Source organism: Apis mellifera, linkage group LG6 (assembly GCF_003254395.2).
Source record: "Apis mellifera strain DH4 linkage group LG6, Amel_HAv3.1, whole genome shotgun sequence".
In the NCBI taxonomy this organism is placed as follows: domain Eukaryota; kingdom Metazoa; phylum Arthropoda; class Insecta; order Hymenoptera; family Apidae; genus Apis; species Apis mellifera.
The window spans coordinates 5,242,351-5,263,561 of record NC_037643.1 but is presented as its reverse complement, the minus strand read 5'-3'; the positions used below and the strand labels follow the sequence as shown (position 1 = coordinate 5,263,561).

At 24.3% G+C, this 21,211-nt stretch overlaps 5 protein-coding genes and 1 long non-coding RNA gene across 8 annotated transcripts; 4 read left to right on the top strand and 2 right to left on the bottom strand.

The window, feature by feature from the left end:
- Window positions 1–84: 84 nt before the first annotated feature.
- Window positions 85–4,964, bottom strand: LOC113218841. The gene is made up of 2 exons (XR_003304849.1): window positions 4,690–4,964; window positions 85–485 (listed from the first exon to the last, which is right to left on the bottom strand). It is a non-coding gene; the product is annotated as an uncharacterized LOC113218841 (long non-coding RNA).
- Window positions 535–1,735, top strand: CPR12 (cuticular protein 12). Its single transcript, NM_001270824.1, has 2 exons — window positions 535–639; window positions 1,379–1,735. The coding sequence occupies exons 1-2, from the start codon at window positions 631–633 to the stop codon at window positions 1,688–1,690; spliced, it is 321 nt and encodes a 106-aa protein (NP_001257753.1). The 5' UTR covers window positions 535–630; the 3' UTR covers window positions 1,691–1,735.
- CPR13 (cuticular protein 13) lies at window positions 4,171–5,246 on the top strand. Its single transcript, NM_001270825.1, has 2 exons — window positions 4,171–4,484; window positions 4,696–5,246. Exons 1-2 carry the CDS (start codon window positions 4,476–4,478, stop codon window positions 4,996–4,998), a joined length of 312 nt encoding a protein of 103 aa, NP_001257754.1. The 5' UTR covers window positions 4,171–4,475; the 3' UTR covers window positions 4,999–5,246.
- Window positions 5,247–5,926: 680 nt separating this feature from the next.
- On the top strand, window positions 5,927–8,712 carry LOC409183 (sialin). Of its 2 annotated transcripts, XM_016912902.1 has the most exons (9): window positions 5,927–6,105; window positions 6,171–6,443; window positions 6,539–6,698; window positions 6,774–6,886; window positions 7,008–7,139; window positions 7,214–7,421; window positions 7,493–7,637; window positions 7,752–7,866; window positions 7,942–8,712. In XM_016912902.1, exons 2-9 carry the CDS (start codon window positions 6,252–6,254, stop codon window positions 8,095–8,097), a joined length of 1,221 nt encoding a protein of 406 aa, XP_016768391.1. In that variant the 5' UTR covers window positions 5,927–6,105; window positions 6,171–6,251; the 3' UTR covers window positions 8,098–8,712. The 2 variants fall into 2 exon arrangements, with proteins under 2 accessions (XP_016768391.1, XP_016768394.1); XM_016912905.2 differs by lacking the exon at window positions 5,927–6,105 and having other exon boundaries at window positions 6,114–6,468.
- A 49-nt stretch (window positions 8,713–8,761) lies between these two features.
- On the bottom strand, window positions 8,762–11,076 carry LOC102655953 (putative uncharacterized protein DDB_G0286901). The gene is made up of 4 exons (XM_026441394.1): window positions 10,984–11,076; window positions 10,589–10,751; window positions 10,278–10,493; window positions 8,762–9,916 (listed from the first exon to the last, which is right to left on the bottom strand). Exons 1-4 carry the CDS (start codon window positions 11,074–11,076, stop codon window positions 8,898–8,900), a joined length of 1,491 nt encoding a protein of 496 aa, XP_026297179.1. The 3' UTR covers window positions 8,762–8,897.
- Window positions 10,656–21,049, top strand: LOC100577894 (protein PFC0760c). 2 transcript variants are annotated; one of them, XM_026441443.1, is made up of 7 exons: window positions 10,656–10,785; window positions 13,415–15,968; window positions 16,184–16,314; window positions 16,420–16,478; window positions 16,558–16,733; window positions 16,907–17,344; window positions 17,906–21,049. In XM_026441443.1, exons 2-7 carry the CDS (start codon window positions 13,468–13,470, stop codon window positions 20,901–20,903), a joined length of 6,303 nt encoding a protein of 2,100 aa, XP_026297228.1. In that variant the 5' UTR covers window positions 10,656–10,785; window positions 13,415–13,467; the 3' UTR covers window positions 20,904–21,049. The 2 variants fall into 2 exon arrangements, with proteins under 2 accessions (XP_026297228.1, XP_026297229.1); XM_026441444.1 differs by lacking the exon at window positions 10,656–10,785 and adding an exon at window positions 11,413–11,527.
- Window positions 21,050–21,211: the final 162 nt, after the last annotated feature.

The window sequence follows — 21,211 nt, the reverse complement described above, 5'->3', positions numbered from 1 at the left end:
ACAATTATAAAAATGATATAATGATAAAAAATCAAAATGATTCGAAAAATCTAATTATAGGACAGTATTTTTTCTTTGCAAATATTTTTTAGAAACACCTATCTTATCGCAGTTTAATTTATTTTTCGACATTTTACTCGGAATAATCATTGGTTGCATTCATAAATTCATATTCCCTTTTGAATAATCATCTTTATTTAACTTCCCTTAAACTGCGATAGCAAATCCTATATATCTTCTGCAAGGATTTTCTGACGACGATTCTGTTCATTGTTCCATCCAAGTTTGGTAAGACAGGGATCCGTATGAGATTACAAGCACAGTGAAATCACGTGCGATTTTCGCTCCTGGGCCGCTCTTCCTTGAATTCTTGCCTGACATTCACCGCCTCTTCCTTTGTCGGTCATCGTTCTACCACCGCCAACCGGCCAATGCCACTCGATGATTTCGACATCTTTACTGAAGAATTTTGGAAGCCTGTCTCCCTGGAAGGGGTAAAATTCGTTTGAAAATCCGGCTATATAACGGTCCCGTGGATCAAGATCGAATCAGTATTGTGATCTAGCTCATCTCACAACACTTGTATCGTCTTCGACAATCCAAAGAAGTTCCATACCAAAATAACCGATCATGAAGCTGGTGCGTGTTTTCTTCGACTAATAATTCGACATATCGGATGTCAAAAGTGTTCACCGTTGTTTAAATTCGTTATTCCTTCTTCTCTTTTATTCCACGGTTTAGAAAAGAAAAAGATGATATCGAAATTTCGTTTCTTTCCATTGGTGGATCTTCATCCTCGAAATGGAAAAAAATAAAATAATTGTTCGTAAGAGATCGCCGATTATAAAACGCTTACGAACGTGCAATTAAAGCCCACAGTATTGTTATGTACTGTTAACAACGATACTGCAATTACACATATTATCGTTCGTTCCCTTGTCTATTGTCGAGATGCAAATATGTTTTTAGAACTATTTTAAGTAAATCATTAGTAATGGATCTTGCATAACTCGCATAAAACATCGCGAAAATTCACATACTTGTGACTGAAACACAGTGGCGACTTATATGAAATAAAATTAAAAACATATTTGAAATAAAGCAATGAGTTACTCTAGTGTTTCATATCACTTAATAATATTATATGTTGATTATTAAATTAATATTTAGCAAATAAATTTTATTACATTGTAATTGAATTAATATTGAATTATTGAAACAATTCTATTTTTAGAATTAGGCTTCACAGCATACCTATGTATTTTTTCAATCAATGAGCTTTTTCATTTTATTGAATGAAACAAAATATTCGTTTGCATAATTTTATTCAAGTTCAAGTGCTAATTAATTTATAACTAATTAATTTTTTTTGTTACAGTTCATTGCTTTCGCTCTTGTCATTGCCACTGTCTATGCTGCACCTCAAGGACGTCAAGAAGAGGTAGTACTCGTCAAAGAAACACCCTCAGATAATATTGGCTTGGGTGGCTATAGATATGCCTACGAACTTTCCAATGGTCAGTCTCATCAGGAAGTAGCGGAATTAGTTAATGAAGGAACCGAAAATGAGGCTTTAACTGTTCGAGGCAGTTATAGTTGGGTAGAACCACAAAGCAATACAGTATACACTGTAAATTATGTAGCTGATGAGAATGGTTTCCATCCTGTGGGTGAACATCTTCCTGCTTGAGTTGTACTATTTTTAGTTTTAAATAAATTTTATAAATTTCTTTAATCAAGTGTTTCTTTGATTATATATTTCTCTTCCTTTAATTATTACTTTTTTTTTGTTTGTTCAAAGAGATGTATATCAAGATTGATCTTATACATATACCTACATATTCCTTGTGTCCTTATTTGACATAAAATTTTACATTTAATGGATTCATTAAAAGTAATTGCAATAATAACTTTCATTCTCAATGTAATATTCCAATTTATTTTTAGAGAAAAATAATGCTGGAGAATAATTGTAACAAAAATTTTATTCTCAAATGTATTAATATTCTATCATTAGTTATAAATTATAAATCTTTTCTATTATTATTATTCTTATTAAAATAGAGAAAGAAAGCTAGATAATGCAATAATTTTTTATCGAAAATATTTATCAAAAAATTGATAAATAATTAATAATGATGTTATGTATTTTTGAATTATATTTTATTATATATTATATAATATTTACCGCTGCAATTCTAATAGAATAGATAGTATATGGTTATTTACATTAATATTCGAACATTATACTGTCTGCGAGTTTATTACTTTGAATATAAAAAAATTATTTAAATTATACATCCAATTTGTTATAAAATATAAATTATTTGAAATATTTATTTTGGAAAATTTATAAACAATTTCAATTATATTTATTTATATATTATTTATATTATGAAAATAAATTAAAAGATAGAACGAATATTAATGTGAATAATTGTAAATTTAAATATACATTTTTATTTGTTCCAGTTTTGAGACTGTTGAAATATAATAAATAAATTAGCGTTTCAAGATATAATATTGAGTGATTATATTTGTAATAAAAATAATGCATTAATAATATTAAGTTAATTCTCTGCAAAGTACATGATTCTATTTAAATTAATGTTCTGATCAATATTGGTTTGAAAATTAATAAATTAATAAATTAATAAAAATTGTTGATAAATTGATGGTATTGAAAATCTTAAAAAAATCTTTGCGAATCTTTAATTTCCTATAATTTCTAGATGATTGAAATTTTTATTATTTGAAGATTGATTATTATTTAAAGTTTTGAAGATTTTATTATATTGTTAAAAATATGTTTATGTAACTTGATTGTTAAGTTTAGAATAATATCAATTTTGAAAAAATATATAAAATTTTTTATATAAATTATTTTAATAATAAGCATTGTTAAATGTACCTCTCTTCTCTTAAAATATAATATTTTAATAATTACAGAACTAAAATAATTTATAAATTTTATATTTTCTTATTTAAATTCTTCCAATTAAAATTTATTATTATATCTATACACATATATTTGTACAATAATAATATTATAATATAATATATATAGTATAATATATATTATCATAAAATAAAAAGAAAATATAAGTATGCTAATGAAAGCAAATATTTTTATTATGGTTTAATTTTTTAATTATATTTAATTAGTTCTAGTTCGTAATCTTTATAATAATTGTTTAAAAGTAATCTAAATTATTTATATATTTAAATAAATATTGTTTTTCTACATTTTATAGCAATATATGAATATTGAATATAATATAGAATCATAAATATGATTAAATAAATGAAACAAAAAAAATTTCAAATGAAATTAAATGAAATAAATTATTTGTCGAGAAAAATGAAAAAAAAAAAAAAACAATGAATATATTATGAAGCTGTGTTAAATGACAATTATATCTATAGATATTCATAATTAAACGATTGCGTACATTTGATAGTATTGTAAAAATAGCGAAGTAACTGCGCATAATGATGTCGTAATGATACAAGTTATAAAAATCCAATAAATTATACGATAGATTCCTTTGATTTTCTTTTAAAAATTATTTAGAAATTGATCAAGTATTCTTAGTTTATAATATCCACAACCTTTTTAACATTTAAAAAAAAACAATAATAATATGAATAATCTAAAATAATTTTCATTCTATTAATGAAGAAATTGATATTATTTAAAAAATTTAATGTTATAATATATATTATAACATTAAAGAAAACATATAAGAAAATCCATAATAATACATCTATAATGTATATATATTGGATTCTAATATTAATAATTATTTAATTTTTAATGTAACATTTTTATTAATTTTTATTATTTTATTTTGATTTTGAAGAGATATATTTTTAATTTTTTTAATTGAAATTTTTAAATATGTCTAATTAGATATCTAATATTTCATATCATAATAAATTAAATTCAATTCAAAATCTTTTTTAATTTTTAAATCTTTTATGTTATATAAATTTTAATTATAATTTTTTAAAGTAGAATATTTCTTATTATATTACATTTAAAATAATTTTAGGTTATATTTATTATATTTTTGACTGAAAGAATCAATTTATTAATTTATTTACAAAAAAATTTTTTTTAACATTATTTAAATATTTATATTGAAAATGTATATATTAGAATTATCCTATACATATAATATACTTGCTGTTTTTATTATTAAATTATAATATATTCTACAATTCATAAGGAAATTTTCTATCAAACTTAAAAAAATCGAAATCTTTAATCTTTTTCGCTATACATTTTTAAAACGAAGGTCAAACTAGTAATATTTATGACTTTAACATAATAAGAAAAGGTGAAAGGTGAATTTATCGTGAAACGATGTGATTTTTGGCAGAAGGAGAGCCACTATAAAATTCGAAACGATTCTTAGTATGAACATCAGTCTTTCAATCGAGACTAACCTCGAGATTCATCTACCTCCAAAATGAAAACCGTATGTATCACAAAAATTGATGTAGAAACTATAATTCCAAGAAAATAATTGAGAGATGATAAAATTTTTAAATCTTTTTTTTTGTCATTATCAATTTTGTATATTGTTTATCAATTTTGATTATAATTTATTATGCAGTATTCTTTTTTATCTCAAATTTATAACTATGTAAACATTTTAAAAAATAATAAATATATTTAATTACTTTTAGATTGCTATTATTTTTGCTCTGGTTGTTGTTGTTTCCGCTGCGCCTCAAGAAATAGTCCTCGTTAAAGAAACTCCCTCTGACAATGTTGGACTTGGTGGTTATAACTACGGTTTCCAACTTTCCGACGGTCAAGTTAAACAGGAATCTGCAGAAGTAGTCGAAGGAGGAACTGATGGTCAATTCTTACGAGTTCGAGGTACCTTCTCTTTTGTTGATCCACAAACTAATGTTGCATATACTGTAAATTATGTTGCCGATGACACTGGTTTCCATCCACAAGGAGAACATCTTCCACGAGTTTAAATTTTTCAAATAGTTGATACAGAATATTCATTAATTGCTATATAATATTTTCCATAGATTAAAAATTTGATTATTTTGAATTTTATTTGTTTTTGAAATCAATATTATATATAGAATAAATACACACTTACTTGGTTATTTGTAAAATAATGTAAACTTCTATTTATTTTTTATTTTGTAAAATAATTAAATAAATATTGTATTTATGTTTATGAATAAATTGTTAAATAAATATCATAATTATTAAAGATACCTATTTTAATTTTTAATGTATATAATTGCTATAGGAATATAATTGTCTTTTTTATCTTTCACATCAATTTTCTTTACTTATTTTGTTGTATTGCACAATGACTAAATCATTTAAATATTTATACAATAATCATTTAACAAATATACACCAAAAAAAGAATTTGTTTGAAAATAAATAAATTTTTGCGAAAAAACAAAATAAAATTAATTATGATCAAAATGAAATTATGATTAGAAATCTTTAATTTGCAGCAATTTCCAAACAGTATGACTTGAGAAATTATTTAATATATATATACATATATGATCACTGTATAATTAATATCAATGATTATAATACAATTTTATTAGAAATAATATGAGAAATAATATAGTTATAAGATTTTATAGATTTAATAAATTATAATTAAATTATAAATAATATTAAGCTAATAAGATTCTCTTTTTACTTACTAAAATCATGAAGTATATATATTTTTTCTTTATTCTTTTTGAATAATTTAATTAATGTATTTAATTAATATATTTATAGTTAGTTATATATAAGTTATAACAGATGGCGTAGAAATTTCTGAAATATAAAGTTTTATAAGATATCATATCTATTCTATTTCTTGTCTGTGCTTATATATATATAAATATATCATCATATTCATACTTTTAGCAATTTTGCTTATATCAAGCACCATCTACAGAAAAGATTTGAAAACGTGTCATACACGTTGTCGCATAATTGCAAAATGACAATATTTGACACGTCTCGAATTTTGTAGATTTTATGTGTTACAATGTGAATATTTTTTATGTTGTTTTTTTTGTTACGTTTATTAAAGCATTGTAGCATTGTTTAATCAGGTAAAAATTACACAAGTGATGTTCTTTATTAATATTAACTTAATTTAAATAATACAATGTTTTAGTACATTTTTTAATCAACGTGTCAATTAAGGTTAAAAATCCTCTAGATATACGATATGACTGATTTGAAAAATTAACCAAACATGCCGAAATTTCGAATGCTTCCACGTACTTCGCGAATTGTAGCATTATGCTCCGCCGCGAATTTTATAAATGCGGCAGATCGAGTTATAATGCCCATAGCAATTGTTCCCATTTCTGACGAATTTAAATGGAGCTTATATTGGCAAGGTTGGATACTTTCTGCCTTTGCCTTTGGTTATTTTACTAGTCAGGTATATTAGGATATTTAAATTAAAAGTTAGTTATGATCTATTTATTTTAAGAAATTATTCAAAATCATTGTATTTACGTTTAATTTTTATATTAGATTATTGGTGCAAATACAGCAAGTCGTTTTGGATGTAAAATGGTATTAATGTTGGCTGTTTTATTGTGGTCTATTAGTACAGTTATAACTCCAATTTTGGCTCAATCAGTCCTATTGCTCATTATTTGTAGAGTAGTTCTAGGACTTGGAGAAGGTTTAGGTAAAACATTATTAAACAAATAATTTTGCAACATCATTAATTTTGTAAATTATATATTTTTCTCTAAATTGTTAGGTTTACCAGTTATTTTTCACTTATTTGCACATAATGTACCTGTAGAGGAACGATCTAGAGCATTTGGATATCTTGTAGCAGCTGGCTCTGTTGGACAAGTTGTTGCATCTATTGTATGTTTAAAATGTATATTATATCATATATAATTGTATATTATAATGTTATTTTTCCTATATTTTATTAAAAAATATTTATTAATAATTATTTCATTTAAAAGATAAAAAATACTTACAGTTGTGTCCTCATTTGTCATGGCAAACAGGATTTTATTTATTTGGTATAATTGGTATTATATGGACACTTTTATGGTTACTACTATATCATGAAACTAATTCTCAAGATGAAATCCCATTATTTGTACCTAAGGTAAAACAGTCAATTTGTTTATATTTTATTTTAAGTAAATATTTTAGAATTAATTAATATATTTCAATTTTAAGACAACACAAAATAGAAGTTTGCGTTGGACTGAATTTATTTCACATTGGCCTTTATGGGCATTGTATATAGCACATTTTGCAATGAATTGGAGTAACTATATAATAATGCAATGGTTACCAACTTACTTGGCTAGAAATCTTTCTGCTAATAAAGAAAGTATTAGTTTAACAGCACTTCCATATATTGTGAACTCTCTTGTTGGTATTGGTATGTATTGTAACATTTTTATAAAAAAATTATGTAAAAATTAATTAATTATTTCAATTATTTCATTACAGTTGCTGGACATAGTGCTGATAATCTCATACAAAAAAGATGGCCAGTCTTATCTGTAAGAAGATTAATGACAAATATAGGTTTAATTGGTCCTGGTGCATTTTTACTAGCATTTTGCGCTGTGGACAATTTACTTGCTGCAGTAATGTTAGTCTTACATTAGTCTTAAATTAGTTCTTATAAAATAATTTTTTATTTTAATTTTATAACATAACTTAAAATCATATTTATCTATCAGATAAATCATATTTATCTCTCTAGCTTTGTATCAATATCTATGGGACTTTGTGCATGTAATTCTGCTGGTCATCTTAGTAATCACGCAGATATAGCTCCAAATCATGCAGGAATCACATTTGCAGTGTCCAATACTATTGTATGTCTATATTCATTAGCATTACAAATATTTTACAAATAATAGTTAAATTAGTAATTTAACTATATATTTTAGGCAACTATACCGGGTATTTTATGTGGTCCATTAACAGCTGAATTAGTGACTGCATCGCATGGTCGTTGGATGCCTGTTTTCGTATTAGCTGCGGCAATCAATTTTACAGGAGCTATCATATACCAAAGTCACAGTGCAGCTTTACCAGTATTGTGATATGTAATGAGTAAAATCGTGTTTACAAATATTTATTATCGAAGAAACAAAATTGATAAAAACATGTTGCATAAACATACTTTCTTCGATCATGATCGCCGAATACGATTTTTATTGAAAATTTTATCACTTATAATAAAATACCAATATGGCACATTTATGACACATTGGTTAGTTGAAGATATATCAATGTATTAGACACATATAGAATAAGAAAGTTTTACATTTTTTGCGTTCAGTTTGCAGTTCACGGCATAATGCTGGTCATTCATTAGAATAGTGCCATAATTTTTTCATGGCGGAATTGGTTAAACAATTTTTTTAAATGAATTGTAAAATACATTAGCCTATGTGCATTTTTAGTTTGTATATTTTTAATGATACTAACAAAAACTATCTTGTGATAATTTTAATATATAAATAAACGAAAATTCTCATTTTTTCATATAGAAAATAAATGTATATTCTGTAAAACACAAGACTGTATATAAAAGAAAAAACAGAAATTAATTTTCACATATTCAAATTTATATATGTATTTGAAGCACTTATAAAAAGATATAATTAAATAAGCAATGTATTGTACTACATTTAATGAAAAAAATATGTTTTCTATATCGTTTAAAATATTTTTCAAATATTATTCCTATATCTTTTTTACCATTTAATTTTATCACTATTATTTACTATTTAATTTATATTATTATCATATAATTTTACTATATATAATATCATTCTTGTTTCTAAATTCATATGTGAATATCCATAAGTTCAATTTTAATATTTCAATATTTAAAGTTCTACATAGGTTTTAAGGATGTGTCTTTTTTCAAATATTCTGATTGAAGTACATGACATAGTGCATTTCGAGGATAGTTATTATTCAATGCATGCAAACCCATTTCTATGAAAGCATTGTCTTTATACATATTTTTAGTTTGGATTGAACTATCATTATTTATTTTATCATTATATTGTGTTGAAGGATTATTATTATCTTCTTTTGGTGATAACATTTTTGTAGGTACTTCTTTTATTTTTGTATTTTCAATTTTTTGATCCAATGTTTGTATAGAATTTTCTTTTTTTATACTTTTCAATTTTTCCTGTTGTGGGAAACTTTGTGGGAAATCTTCAGAATTGTCAATATCGTATAAATCGAAAGAATTTATATTTAGTTTTTTCAACATATTTGCTATGTCATCAGTAGGGACATCTAATTCTTTAATTTCCAATTCTTTTTTACTAACAGAATTCTTTTCTATGTCATTAATATATTTGTCCAAATATTGTTCAATATCAGAATTAATCTTTTTTAAATTTATTGAACTATTTGTGCCTGTATTTCGTTTATTTAATCGCAAATTGTTATTTAATTTTGTACCACTTTTAGTATTTTGAATTTGTGTATTGGAAAAAAGAGATTTTTTTTCAATTTTTTTATTACACACATCTTTTGATGAGATTACTTCTAATGAACTATTTTTTAAAGTATCATTCGATATATTATTTATTTTATCATCAATTATTTTTTTATTTTCTTTAGGAAAGAGCATGTGTTTGATTTTTCCCGCTTTTTCATCAAAAGATAATTCTGATTTTACTTCACCTCGTTGCAAATATTGATTTGATTTCGGATTCAAATAGAGTTTTTGAATTTTATCTATTTCAAGTGTCATTCTTTCTAATGTATCATATAATTTTCTCGTTCGAACATTTTTATAATTTTTATTTTGAGTCCATCCGCCATCTGTACGTAATGCTCGCCAATCTGATTTTACTTTTTCAACTTCTCGATCGATATCGCTAACATGTTTATCTGAAAAATCAATTTTTAACATTTTTAAACATTTTTATAACAATATATATGTTTTATATATATTTCATAAAAGTTAATAAATAAAAGTTAATAAATTTGATTTATCTAATACTTTTAATCTTATTTTTTATAAATCATTTTGAAATAATTGAGATACATGAAATGTATTAGTGAAATTAATGTTTAAAATTTTAAGTGTCATTGAATATAGTGAATATAATAATAATGAATATTTTTAATATTATATAATCATGGATAAAGGATAAATATCAAATTTTAATTATATTTTATATTGAATTTTATATTGAAGATAAATATAAGGTAAGTTGTTTATTAAAAAGAATTTATGTAAAGATCTTACGTCTTGCACTACGATTTTTAATCAATCGTTCTTCAGCATTTGTTTCCTGTTTTTTTATAGTAGGTAAATTAGCATTTTTTCCATAATTAGTTACATTTTCGTGTTTTTCCGAATTTCCTAGTATAGTATCGCTACGCGGATGTAATTTTGGTAACACTGCATGTGTCTGAATATTATTGAAACTTGGTTTATCATTTATAAGTTTCATAGATATATCTAAAAACACAATAGTGAAATATAAATTTTTAATCAAACTAAAGAGATATTTATATTTTATAGTTTTATTTTATAGTTTATAAAAAATAGTATACCTCCTTGTGCGATATTAGATGGATTTCGTGTTCCTTTTGTTGTCGTTGCATTATTAGAAATTGATATGGAATTTCCAAATGGATTGAACTCGTATACGAAATTATGTGTTGCTGGAACCCTCTTCGGGATTCTTTTTGTTTTCTTTGAGACAGTTTCTAAAGGCTATCAATATTTTCCAAAATATTAATAATTCCAAGTAAGTTATTTAAAGTACAATGACAGATGCCAGTATTTATTCAGTAATATAATTGAAAATGAAAAATATTCTTGGGAACAATTATACTGAAATCAATATAACATATCTAACTTTATTTAACCTCCATCCAGATATCTTTTCTTCGGAAGCATCGGTTTTGGTTCGTATCTTTTCTTTTGGTTTGTAACGAAGACTCACATCCGATGAAACTTGTTTCTCATGAACATTCGGCGTAGAGTTCGGTGATTCTTTCTTGTTAATTTTGACAAAACGCGGCCTGTGAAATTCCATAAATCAGTCTTTTCGAAAAACCCATCACCGTTTCGTGCAACACTTCATTTTTGCAAAACTTCAATTTCCATTGTTCTCGTACTAACATCATAGACGTATTTTTCGCTTAATGCATTCGCTTTTGTTCGGCATTACAAAGAAAAGCTTGAATTAATCTTATCGTAATATTTTTCTTTCTTTATCTTTTTCTCTTTTATATATTTCAGTTAAAATATCGAATCTTACTTGTTGTAAATGTTGACACGAATGTATTCGTCGATGATTTTCTCGGGTTTCACGAAGTGTCGAAAATTAAATATAATTTTATTTCCTTCCTTGGAAAAGATAGGTCCTGAACGAACGCGTTTCCTTTTGGTGGAACTCCAAATATATTTGCACCAATTTTTGTATTCACTGAAATATATAGAATATTCTATAATTGATAATATAAAGTGATTCTATATAGAAAAAAGTAAGTCGAAAATATTTTTTCATTTAAAATTAATTTTTGAAAAAATTAAATTTGAAAATTATATCGTCAATTATAAGAATCTTTATATACTTAATTTTAATTTTATCAAAAACAAGAATTTAAGTAATTTTATTCTACATTTTGTGTTTATATATGAACAGAATCATCTATTGATCGTTTATTCGTATCTAATTAATTTTATTTATTATTAATATCTAATTTTAATTATAATTTATAAATTGAAAATTTTTCAAACTTATTTTACTTGAAAATGAAGTCTTAAATGAAAAAATTTTATTCTATATTTTTGACTTATTTTTTCAAAAGAATTACATTCTGTACAGTTACAAGATATTTCATATTTTTCTTATTTATTGCTAATACTTATTATCAATATAAATTTCATTTTAACAATTTTTTTTTTATTTATATGTTTATTTTCTTTAAAATATTTTAATTTTTTATTAATATTAAAATTATTTGTCTATCTTTTTATCAATTATTTAATTACATTTGTTTTTTTCCTCTAAAATTAATTAAATTGTCGCTCAAAATATACTCAAAAGATTCATGTTTCGTGTTTTATTTTTATTTAATTTGAGCTTTCTATACCTGGATTTCTCAGTTTTATTTTGTGAAATTTCTTTGTGCTCGAATTTCGGTTCTACTTCTTTAACAAACACAGACAATCCATTGATACGTTTAACTTCGCGATTCTGATCCTTTGATTCAGGATACAATTGCAAAAAAGCTGGAGCACAGTGCAATCTGGAGCAACTTGGAAATCCCTCGAAAGCTTTCGCCAGTTCCAGAAATAGTTGTCGCACTCTTTCTATATTTTAAGATGTAACTTTGTTTAATTCATAACCTAGTAAAAAAATATTGCATCAAAGATGGCATATATAAAAAACAAAGTAAAATTAGTTTTGTATCGATATTTTTTAATGTTGCTAATTTCTGAATTATTTCATTAAATTACTCAATATTTCTCAAATATTTCTAATGCGACAAAAAACTTATATATATATTTTTTAATTAAAAATTAAAGAAAATATATTAGATATTAATAAGTTAAACTAATGATAAAAAGAATAGATTTATTAATTTTCTTCAAAAACATTTCTTTTTCTAAAATAATATTATAAAATAAAAAATTATAATGTACATTAGCAATATATTTATTATATATATTGCAATGTATATAATTATATTAATATATTTGTTATTTACTATATATAATTATAATTTTTTTTAATGAATTTATAATTCTCTTTTCTTTTCTTCCTTTTTTTCTTTTTCTTATTTATGTTCAGCATTTCTCTTTAGCATTTTATATTTTTTAAAAATAATTCTGAAATTTTGATTTTTAATAACATGCATAATTCGTTTTATAATTTATTTTTCCTTTTTTTAAATTGTATATAATTATAATGTGATATTTACATCCGCTTCTTGCGATAATAAATACCTATACTTCCGGAGATTAAGAAAAAAAACTACGTAGCTTTAATTTTCCTTTTATTACGTATTAATAATTAATTATCAGAATACATTTTATCCTACGTAATTTTTTCATTGATTAAAATATACTTTTATTTAAAGAATATAATGCCTTTTTTTATCGTTATACTATTGTACTATTGTTATTCTATTTTTTTTTTTTTATTATATATATTTTCTATCAATATAAATCAATACTTATTCAAAATTGAACGAAAATGAAGCTCACATACGCTCTGCAAATGTTACCAATTCGAAATTTGATTAATTAAAAAGAACATTTGAAAGTACATGTGATATTGACATCCCAAAATTTACATTAACCCTCATATCTCGAAATTATGTTCATTACAGTGCCAAATATTTTCTGATTTCTTTTCGTTCCAGCCGTTGGTTCATCTTTTGCAATTTTGAAATATTACCGTCTCAATGAATCCCGTATGGATAACATCACAATGCCAAGTGAAAATAATCCCACATATAACGAAACGTTATCCTACGAAGCACACATGCTGCAAGAAATTCTGAGGATAAATGAACTGATGATGAAACAGGCTTACCAAAGCAATGAAGAATTTCGTGGTAATAATAAAGTTTCACACAAAAATTATGCCAGAAATTCGATGAACCGGAATAATATTTCTGCGAAAAAACTTAGCGACGAGGCGCGTGAAGTACATTTTCGAATGATTTCAAAAAGTGTTTCATCGCTACAAGGAAAAAATATTTCTTCGAACACTACTGTGTTCAAAGTGCATTCAAAGACTACGTTGAAGAAGACAGAATCGAAAAATAATAAGTATCCTGAAGCGGACACTTCTTCAAAGAAAGACATATCTTCGAAACGTAATAGCAACAAACAATCTTTTAAAGTAAATATGAATATTGACGATAAATTAGATATTATTGATCCATTGCCACAGGAAGAATGTGTCGCTTCTTCTCTTAAAAAAGAAAAAAATAAAATTTTCCCAAAGAGAATACGAAACATAGGGGATAGAATTGTTGATGATAGCGTTGTTAATAATCCTGTTGAATTGGTAGAGATTTACAAAAAGGAAATAAACAGTGAGAATGATTTAAATCGAGAGACGAGTTTGATAAGAACTTTTTCAAAGGAAGATAACGAGCAATATGAAGGAGTTGAGGAGAATGAGTTTGTATCGTCGAAAATAAAATCGAATAAGCATAAAAAAGAAAGCTATAATGTTAAGAACATGGAAGAGGTAGAAAAAATCGGCAAAATTGAAGATTTCCAAATAAAATATGTACAAGAAAATGGTCAAAATGATGAAAATTTACAAAAGAAATACGTACAAAAGGAAAATGGTCAAATTAATGAAGGTTTTCAAGAAAATTTCACATCAAAAGATGATCTTATTAATGAAGATTTACAAAGGAAATATACACAGGAAAATTATGAAAATAACGAAAATTTTAACATTTCTGAACGAAATATATCAGAGACTACTTTTTCTATTAAATCAACTCAAGATGAAGAAGATCGAATCATTAATATGATACATACATTAAATCCTATAGAAAATGAAACAATGGAATGGAAGGAACAAAATGATTTAAATGAAGATTCATTACTTACTTTGGAAGAAATCAATCCACGTGTAAATTTAGTTACGATTTTCGAAGTGAGTGAAAAAACGTGTACAAACGAGAAAATGGAGAAATCGGATGGAAAAAATGGTCTTAAAAAATCTGAAGTATTTGAAGATGTGCAAAGATGTAGCACGAAAGGAACGAATGATTTATCTGTCTGCGAAAATACGAAGATTTCGAAGTCACAAAAATTATGTGCCAATACTATTGAAAACGTACATTCTTTACAACATAATAAATATATGAATAATATTATGACAATAAACAAGGAAAAAAAAGATATATCAAGAATTACAATAAAAGAAGAGGAACGTCAAAATAATGATTCAATTATATTGCCAAAAACGACGAAAAGCAACGATTCCTTCATTGAAAATTCTTCAAAATTATTGGATTTTGATTTTTCAAAATCCAATGAATTAGGAAATAATGAATTAATGAAAAAGCAAAAAGAAAATATTTCAGCAATTGGAAAGGAAGAAATTCCTAAAGAAAAGCATCAAAATAATAATTGGATTTTTTTTCTACAATCAAATAATAAAAATATGGAAAAATTATATGTAAAAACTGGTAATCTTAATTCTATTGAGAGAACAAATTTTTCAAATAATTACAAGTATACTGATGATATTCAATCTGCAAAGATAGATGAGAATTCTATGTTTAAGAAAGAAAATGATGAAATGAATCATGGGGAAGATAATTTAAATATTGATTCTTATAAATCGAATACGTTTAGTGAATCTTCTATTATCTTAAGTGAAAACGAAATTTCAAAAATATCGATGCAACGTAATAATAGAATTGATAATATTAAGGATTCAAGCAGTAACTTGTCATCAGATAGAGAAACCATTAATAGAATAATAAACAAAAAATTAAAACTAAAAAGAAGAAATTCAAATACAGATTTGTCAGGAAAAAACAAAATCAAAGTAGTAATCGAGAAACGGGAAAATAAAAAAAATGATAATGATAAGAATATAATTGACGACGATAAAACTTGCTTATGCGATGAAAATGTACAACAACCATTAATTGACAAAAATAAAAAAGAAGATGAAGATTCTCAAGATTTTCATAAAGAGACCACACGAATTAAAATTAATAATAATAATGAACATGAAAAATCTAAAAAACAATTGAATCAAATTGAATCAAATAACGATAAAGTAAATATATGTCAAATGTTGATAAAGATTCACGAACGATTGACTTCTGATTGGCAACGATTAAAACGACTTCAAATGAAATTGCAAATCTCAGTTTCAATGATATCGATAAATCCGATGATGATGTTCCAATTATTGGATAAAACTATAACAAGGTATAAAATAAAGAAAAAACAATCAATTATTACTTTTTCACTAATATAAATTAATATTAAAGCATTAAAATAATTAATCTTTATAATTTTCTTAAATATTAAGCATACATATTTTTTTTATCATTTTATGTATTTTATATAATACATAACATGAGGAAATTAACTCAAAAAACTTTTAATAGTAATTTTAATATTAAAAATTATAATATATATAGGTGCAAGAGTTATATTCATGGTGCAAACGATAGTTATAAAGCTGAAACAGAAATCACTAATATCTTATTACATCATGTTATTGAGTTGGTGAAAATTATGCAAATTAACAAAACGACTTTGGAAAATCAAGGTTTATATATTTGTTTTGATATTTTTTACTTTATATTATATTTTTTTAAATTTATACTTTTGAAAAGTAATCATTTACAAAAAAATGAAATATTTTTTATTGCAGAACAACGTATTGATCAAATGCAATTAGAATTGCTTCAAGGTCATCAAACAAATAAAAAAGTATGGTAAAATGTGATGATATTTTTATTAATATATACTTGATATTTTTCTCGTCAATAATTACTTGTAACGAATATAGAGAACTTTCTTGAATGAAATAATTTTAACTTCGAACTATTGGACGAATGAAATATTTTATTTAATCAAAAATATTTCATGTTTGGTGAAACAAGTAATGGCTGAAAACGAGGAAAAAGAAAACTTGAGAAATTTAGGAAGACATAAACGTCATATAAATATTTCTAATGATACCAAGTAATTTTATAATATATATTTAACAAATATTATAATTTAAAGTTGATAAAATTTTTTTTATTTTTTAAATTTTGAACTTTATATAATTTTATTTCTTCTTATGCTCATGTTTTTTATTAAATCGATCTTGAAATATTATTATTTAATAAATATACATATAATATACATTTTAGATACAAAGTTGGAATGACTCGAATAAAAAATACGAAATTAGAGCTTGTAAAAAAAGAAAGTAATATCGAGACCCAAATGTCAGTGGTTACAAATCCCATCAATTCTTTGAAACAATCTAAATCTAAGACCTTCGCAAAATCATCATATTCTCGAAGTTTAGATAAAGAAAAACATTTAGATGATGGGCAGACAATTATTGATAAAAAAATAATAACCGATAATCGTCATTTAGAACGAAAACCACCAAGAAAGATGTTCAATTCAAGTTCTAATCAATACAAACAATCGATTTCCCGCCAAAAACACCGTAATAATCAGCAACCTGTTTGGAAACCGGGTGGTGCAGTAAAATTTCCTAATACTTCTAATAGTGCGACGATGTTAAAATTTCGTCCAATGTTACATATCAAAGAAAAAATGAATTTGGACAGTGCAAAGTATACAATAAATTTGTTATTAATAAGATATATAGCTCATAAAAATAAGTTTGAAGTTTAATTTTATAAAATTTAAATGCTATTAGAAGAAAATATAAATTATTATCAAGTATTGAAAAAACAATTAACTATTAAGATTTTTAAGTAAAATAAAAAAAAATATTACTATACTATTTAATTAAAATAAAAATAGAATTTTAAATTAATTAGATTGATTAAATAAGATTGTCAAAATTTCATTTATTTTATAATTTCTTTTAACATTTTTTAAATGTTTTATTATCTATTTTTTTTATATTTTATTTATTTATTATTTTAATGTATATAAAAAAACTAATTAATTTATTTGCAAATAAACAACAGGAATATGGATTACAAAAAAATCTTAAAAATGTCATTCTTCTAATTAAAGAATTATATTTTGAATTAAAGTTCAAACTTTCGTTAAAATGTTAAACAAAAATGAAATATTATATAATGTACAATATTATATATTACATAATTATATTTATAATTTTTAATAAGAGCGTATAATGATATTAACAAAAATTACTCATTTAGAGAAGAAAAGCAGCAGAAACGTGGAACGAATGATTGTAAAAAGAAGCCTTCCAAAATACATTCAACGAAAGATATTGTATCCAATATGGATAATTTCAAAATGTTAAAAGGGAGAAGTACCACTAGCTTGAAAATCAGTCCCAGACCGAAAACAAGAGGAAAAATATCAAGACCTCTATCAAAAACTTATGAATCTCTTGAAGGAAATAAGTCTTTATGTGACATGATAAATCAAAAGATCATGAAAGATTCAAAAGTTCTTAAAGTTTTGGAAGAGATTATTAAAGATGCAAAAAAGAAAGAAAATAAAAATTCCGATAATGAAACGAATACCGTTCCTTTCAAACAATCATGTGAATTGATTGCAGTCAAAGAAGAAATGAAAATTAATGAAGAAGAGCCTACGAGGGATATTGATTCTGAAGTATATAAAAAAAATAAATTAAACATTAATGAAGGATTTCAAGAAAATCTTAAAATGCCAGAAAGCATACCAGAAAATTATTCGGTACCAATTATATCAAAAAATTTTATTCCAGTTCCAGATACCAATGTTGAAGATGAGAGAAAGAAAAGAGAAAATGTTGAACTAAATGGAAATTTTGAAAATTTTCAACCAAAAATTAAATCGAATTTTGCTTCTGAAAACAATGCAAATTATGTTGGAAATTTTACTTCATCTTCAGTTGATACTGATAAATTAAAAGTTTCAAAATTATATGAAACATGCCCAACTTCTAATCTTTCATCAGTTTCTTCGCATAACAAAATAAAGGAAAATGAAAATTTTAAAGAAAATAATGTTTCTCAAACTTGTGTTCTCGATTATAATGAAAAACAAGAAAAATATGATACTTCAGATTCAAATATTCTTGTTAATAAACCAAGTTATAATAAAAAAGAAAAAACAAAAGTGGGTTCTCATACGATGTCATTGGTTATGTTAAAAGAATTTCTTTGTAATCAAGGTATCGATGTTAATCTGGTGAATAAAGCCGAAAAATATCTAAAAAATAAGCAAAGAATTTGTAAAGGTTTGAAAAAGAAGTCTATCAGCTTTGCAGATGTACCTTCAAGCATTGAATATAATTATTTTAAAACAAATTTGAAAAAAGAAAATAATTCAGAGGAGATGTTAAAAAACAATATGAAAAAGATTAACGACAATGTTGTTGAGGATAAAAAAAGCTTAAATAAGATTTCTTTGCTATCTTCATTAGAAATAAAAGATAACAAACATAATTACCATTTTAAAACAAGTTTGAAAAAGGAAAACAATTCAGAAATGTTAGAAAAAAATATCGAAAAGATTGATGACAATGTTGTTCAGAATAAAAAAATTTTAAATGAGATTTCTTTGCTATCTTCGTTAGAAACAAAAGATATCGAACATAATTGCCATTTTAAAGCAAATTTGAAAAAAGAAGACAATTTAGAGGAAAAATTAGCAAAAAATATCGAGAAGATGGACAACAATATTATTGAGGATAAACAAATTTTAAATGAGATTTCTTTGCTATCTTTGTTAAAAACAATGAAAGATGTTGCAACAGATACACTTAAAGATAACAACAATGCTTATTCTCAGACTAGTGTATTTTGTAAAACATCTAAAAGTTTACAGACTATTTTTGAAAATAACCTAGCAATGATGAAATTGCAAGCAATAGAAACGCAAACAGAACGAGAACAAAAAAATGCATTTTCAATGATGGATTTATTTCCAGTTATTGATAATTCAACAGAGACGGAAGAATATTCTTATATTGTCAAATCTGTAAATTCTAAAAATGAAAATGATCTTAACGAAGAAGATTTAGAAATAGAAAATAATAATGATCTTTCGAAGAAGTATTATAAAGAAAACTTCACAAATATTTCTACAAAACTAATTGAAGAATTAAAATTAACCAATATAAAATCTAGTGAAAATATAAAAGTGATTAAAAGTGATAAAAATTCATCCAAAGAGTGTTCTCAAATGTTTCAACAATTATTGGATCAGATACATGAAGAGTGTGACGAATCTTTATCAGATTATAAGAAAGATGAATTACTTTTCAACGAATCAGAAGAGTCATCAACATCCGTTGGATCTTCTAAAATGTCTTGTATTTTCGATAATAATAAGATTAAAAAAGAAAAAGAAGATGAAAATCAATCTGTTGTTAAAGTTATTTCAAGTGGAATAGTGGCAGCTTTTCAAGTTGCCGCCATTAGAGCTCGAAATATATATCGATCTATACGTATCTACAAACGGAAGTTGAGAGAGAATGCGAGAAAATTGAAAAAAGAATCAAAACATAGAAAAAAAATTAATGAAATTTATAAATCGAGTGAAAGTGGATCGAAGAGTGTGTTGAGAAATAACAGTGTGGCAAATATTATTATGCAAAAGAAGAACGATAAGAGAAATGGCATCATCGAATTATTTAAGAATCTCAAGCAAACGGAAATTACGTCACCATTAAGTGAAACGTCTTTCGATAGCCATAGTGAATCCGAGAATAATAGTTTTAGATCTGTGAAAATATCGTTATCAGATATTTTTCCCAATGAAATAAATTTTGAAAACATTGAGTTAAGAAATTCAGAAGAATCGATCAATAATCTTGTGACTAAAAACACGAGTTTTAAATCTGTTAAAGTGTCATCATTAAATATTTTTTCCGACGAAATTAATTTTAAAAACGATTTAGAAAATTCGAAAGAATCATTCAACAGCATTGCGTTGAAAGACATAAGATCTTTGATGGAGTTTTTAGTGAATAAAACCGGTGATATAGAATTCGAGAGAATCGAATGTGTTCAGAAAATTTCGAATAGTAGTACGTGCAAAACAAAATCGCACGAAGATATAAGAATAGAATCTTTAAAAAGAAAAAAACAATTCAGAATGTTTTCGAGTGAGAATTTATTAGTTTTGATTTATAGTATGCTATGTATTTTCGTTTTCTGGTGTTTGAATTTTACGATCACTTGTGATATTTTCTTGTGATTTGTGTAATGTCTTCGTGCATTTTATTATTTTACGTTTACATTATTTCCTTCACATTATCGAATTTATTGTATATTGTTAATGTTCTTTTTATTTTGTATTTGTTTTTGAATGCATGTCATTCCTTCTTATTCTTATTCTGTTATTTTATGAATTTTGTGATAGATTTGTATTTTGTATATTTAGTTTATTGTTGAAATCTAAATATTTAAACAAAATGATTTTGTTAATTAAAAAATTAAATTAAAAATATTTAACCAATATTATATGATGTTTATTTAAATAAGATATCTAAATATAACTACACA

What these genes read in the sequence shown, in the direction of transcription:
- LOC409183 (XM_016912902.1), top strand. Translation starts at nt 6,252, where the DNA reads ATGCCGAAATTTCGAATGCTTCCACGTACTTCGCGAATTGTAGCATTA. An exon ending in AGGACTTGGAGAAGGTTTAG is followed by an intron (nt 6,699 to 6,773) that starts GTAAAACATTAT and finishes CTAAATTGTTAG; the next exon opens with GTTTACCAGTTATTTTTCAC. An exon ending in GAACTCTCTTGTTGGTATTG is followed by an intron (nt 7,422 to 7,492) that starts GTATGTATTGTA and finishes ATTTCATTACAG; the next exon opens with TTGCTGGACATAGTGCTGAT.
- LOC102655953 (XM_026441394.1), bottom strand. Translation starts at nt 11,076, where the DNA reads ATGGAATTTCACAGGCCGCGTTTTGTCAAAATTAACAAGAAAGAATCA. An exon ending in AGAAACAAGTTTCATCGGAT is followed by an intron (nt 10,752 to 10,983) that starts GTGAGTCTTCGT and finishes AAATATTGATAG; the next exon opens with CCTTTAGAAACTGTCTCAAA. An exon ending in TAAAAATCGTAGTGCAAGAC is followed by an intron (nt 9,917 to 10,277) that starts GTAAGATCTTTA and finishes TTGATTTTTCAG; the next exon opens with ATAAACATGTTAGCGATATC.
- LOC100577894 (XM_026441443.1), top strand. Translation starts at nt 13,468, where the DNA reads ATGGATAACATCACAATGCCAAGTGAAAATAATCCCACATATAACGAA. An exon ending in AACGACTTTGGAAAATCAAG is followed by an intron (nt 16,315 to 16,419) that starts GTTTATATATTT and finishes TTTTTATTGCAG; the next exon opens with AACAACGTATTGATCAAATG. An exon ending in GTCATCAAACAAATAAAAAA is followed by an intron (nt 16,479 to 16,557) that starts GTATGGTAAAAT and finishes TAACGAATATAG; the next exon opens with AGAACTTTCTTGAATGAAAT.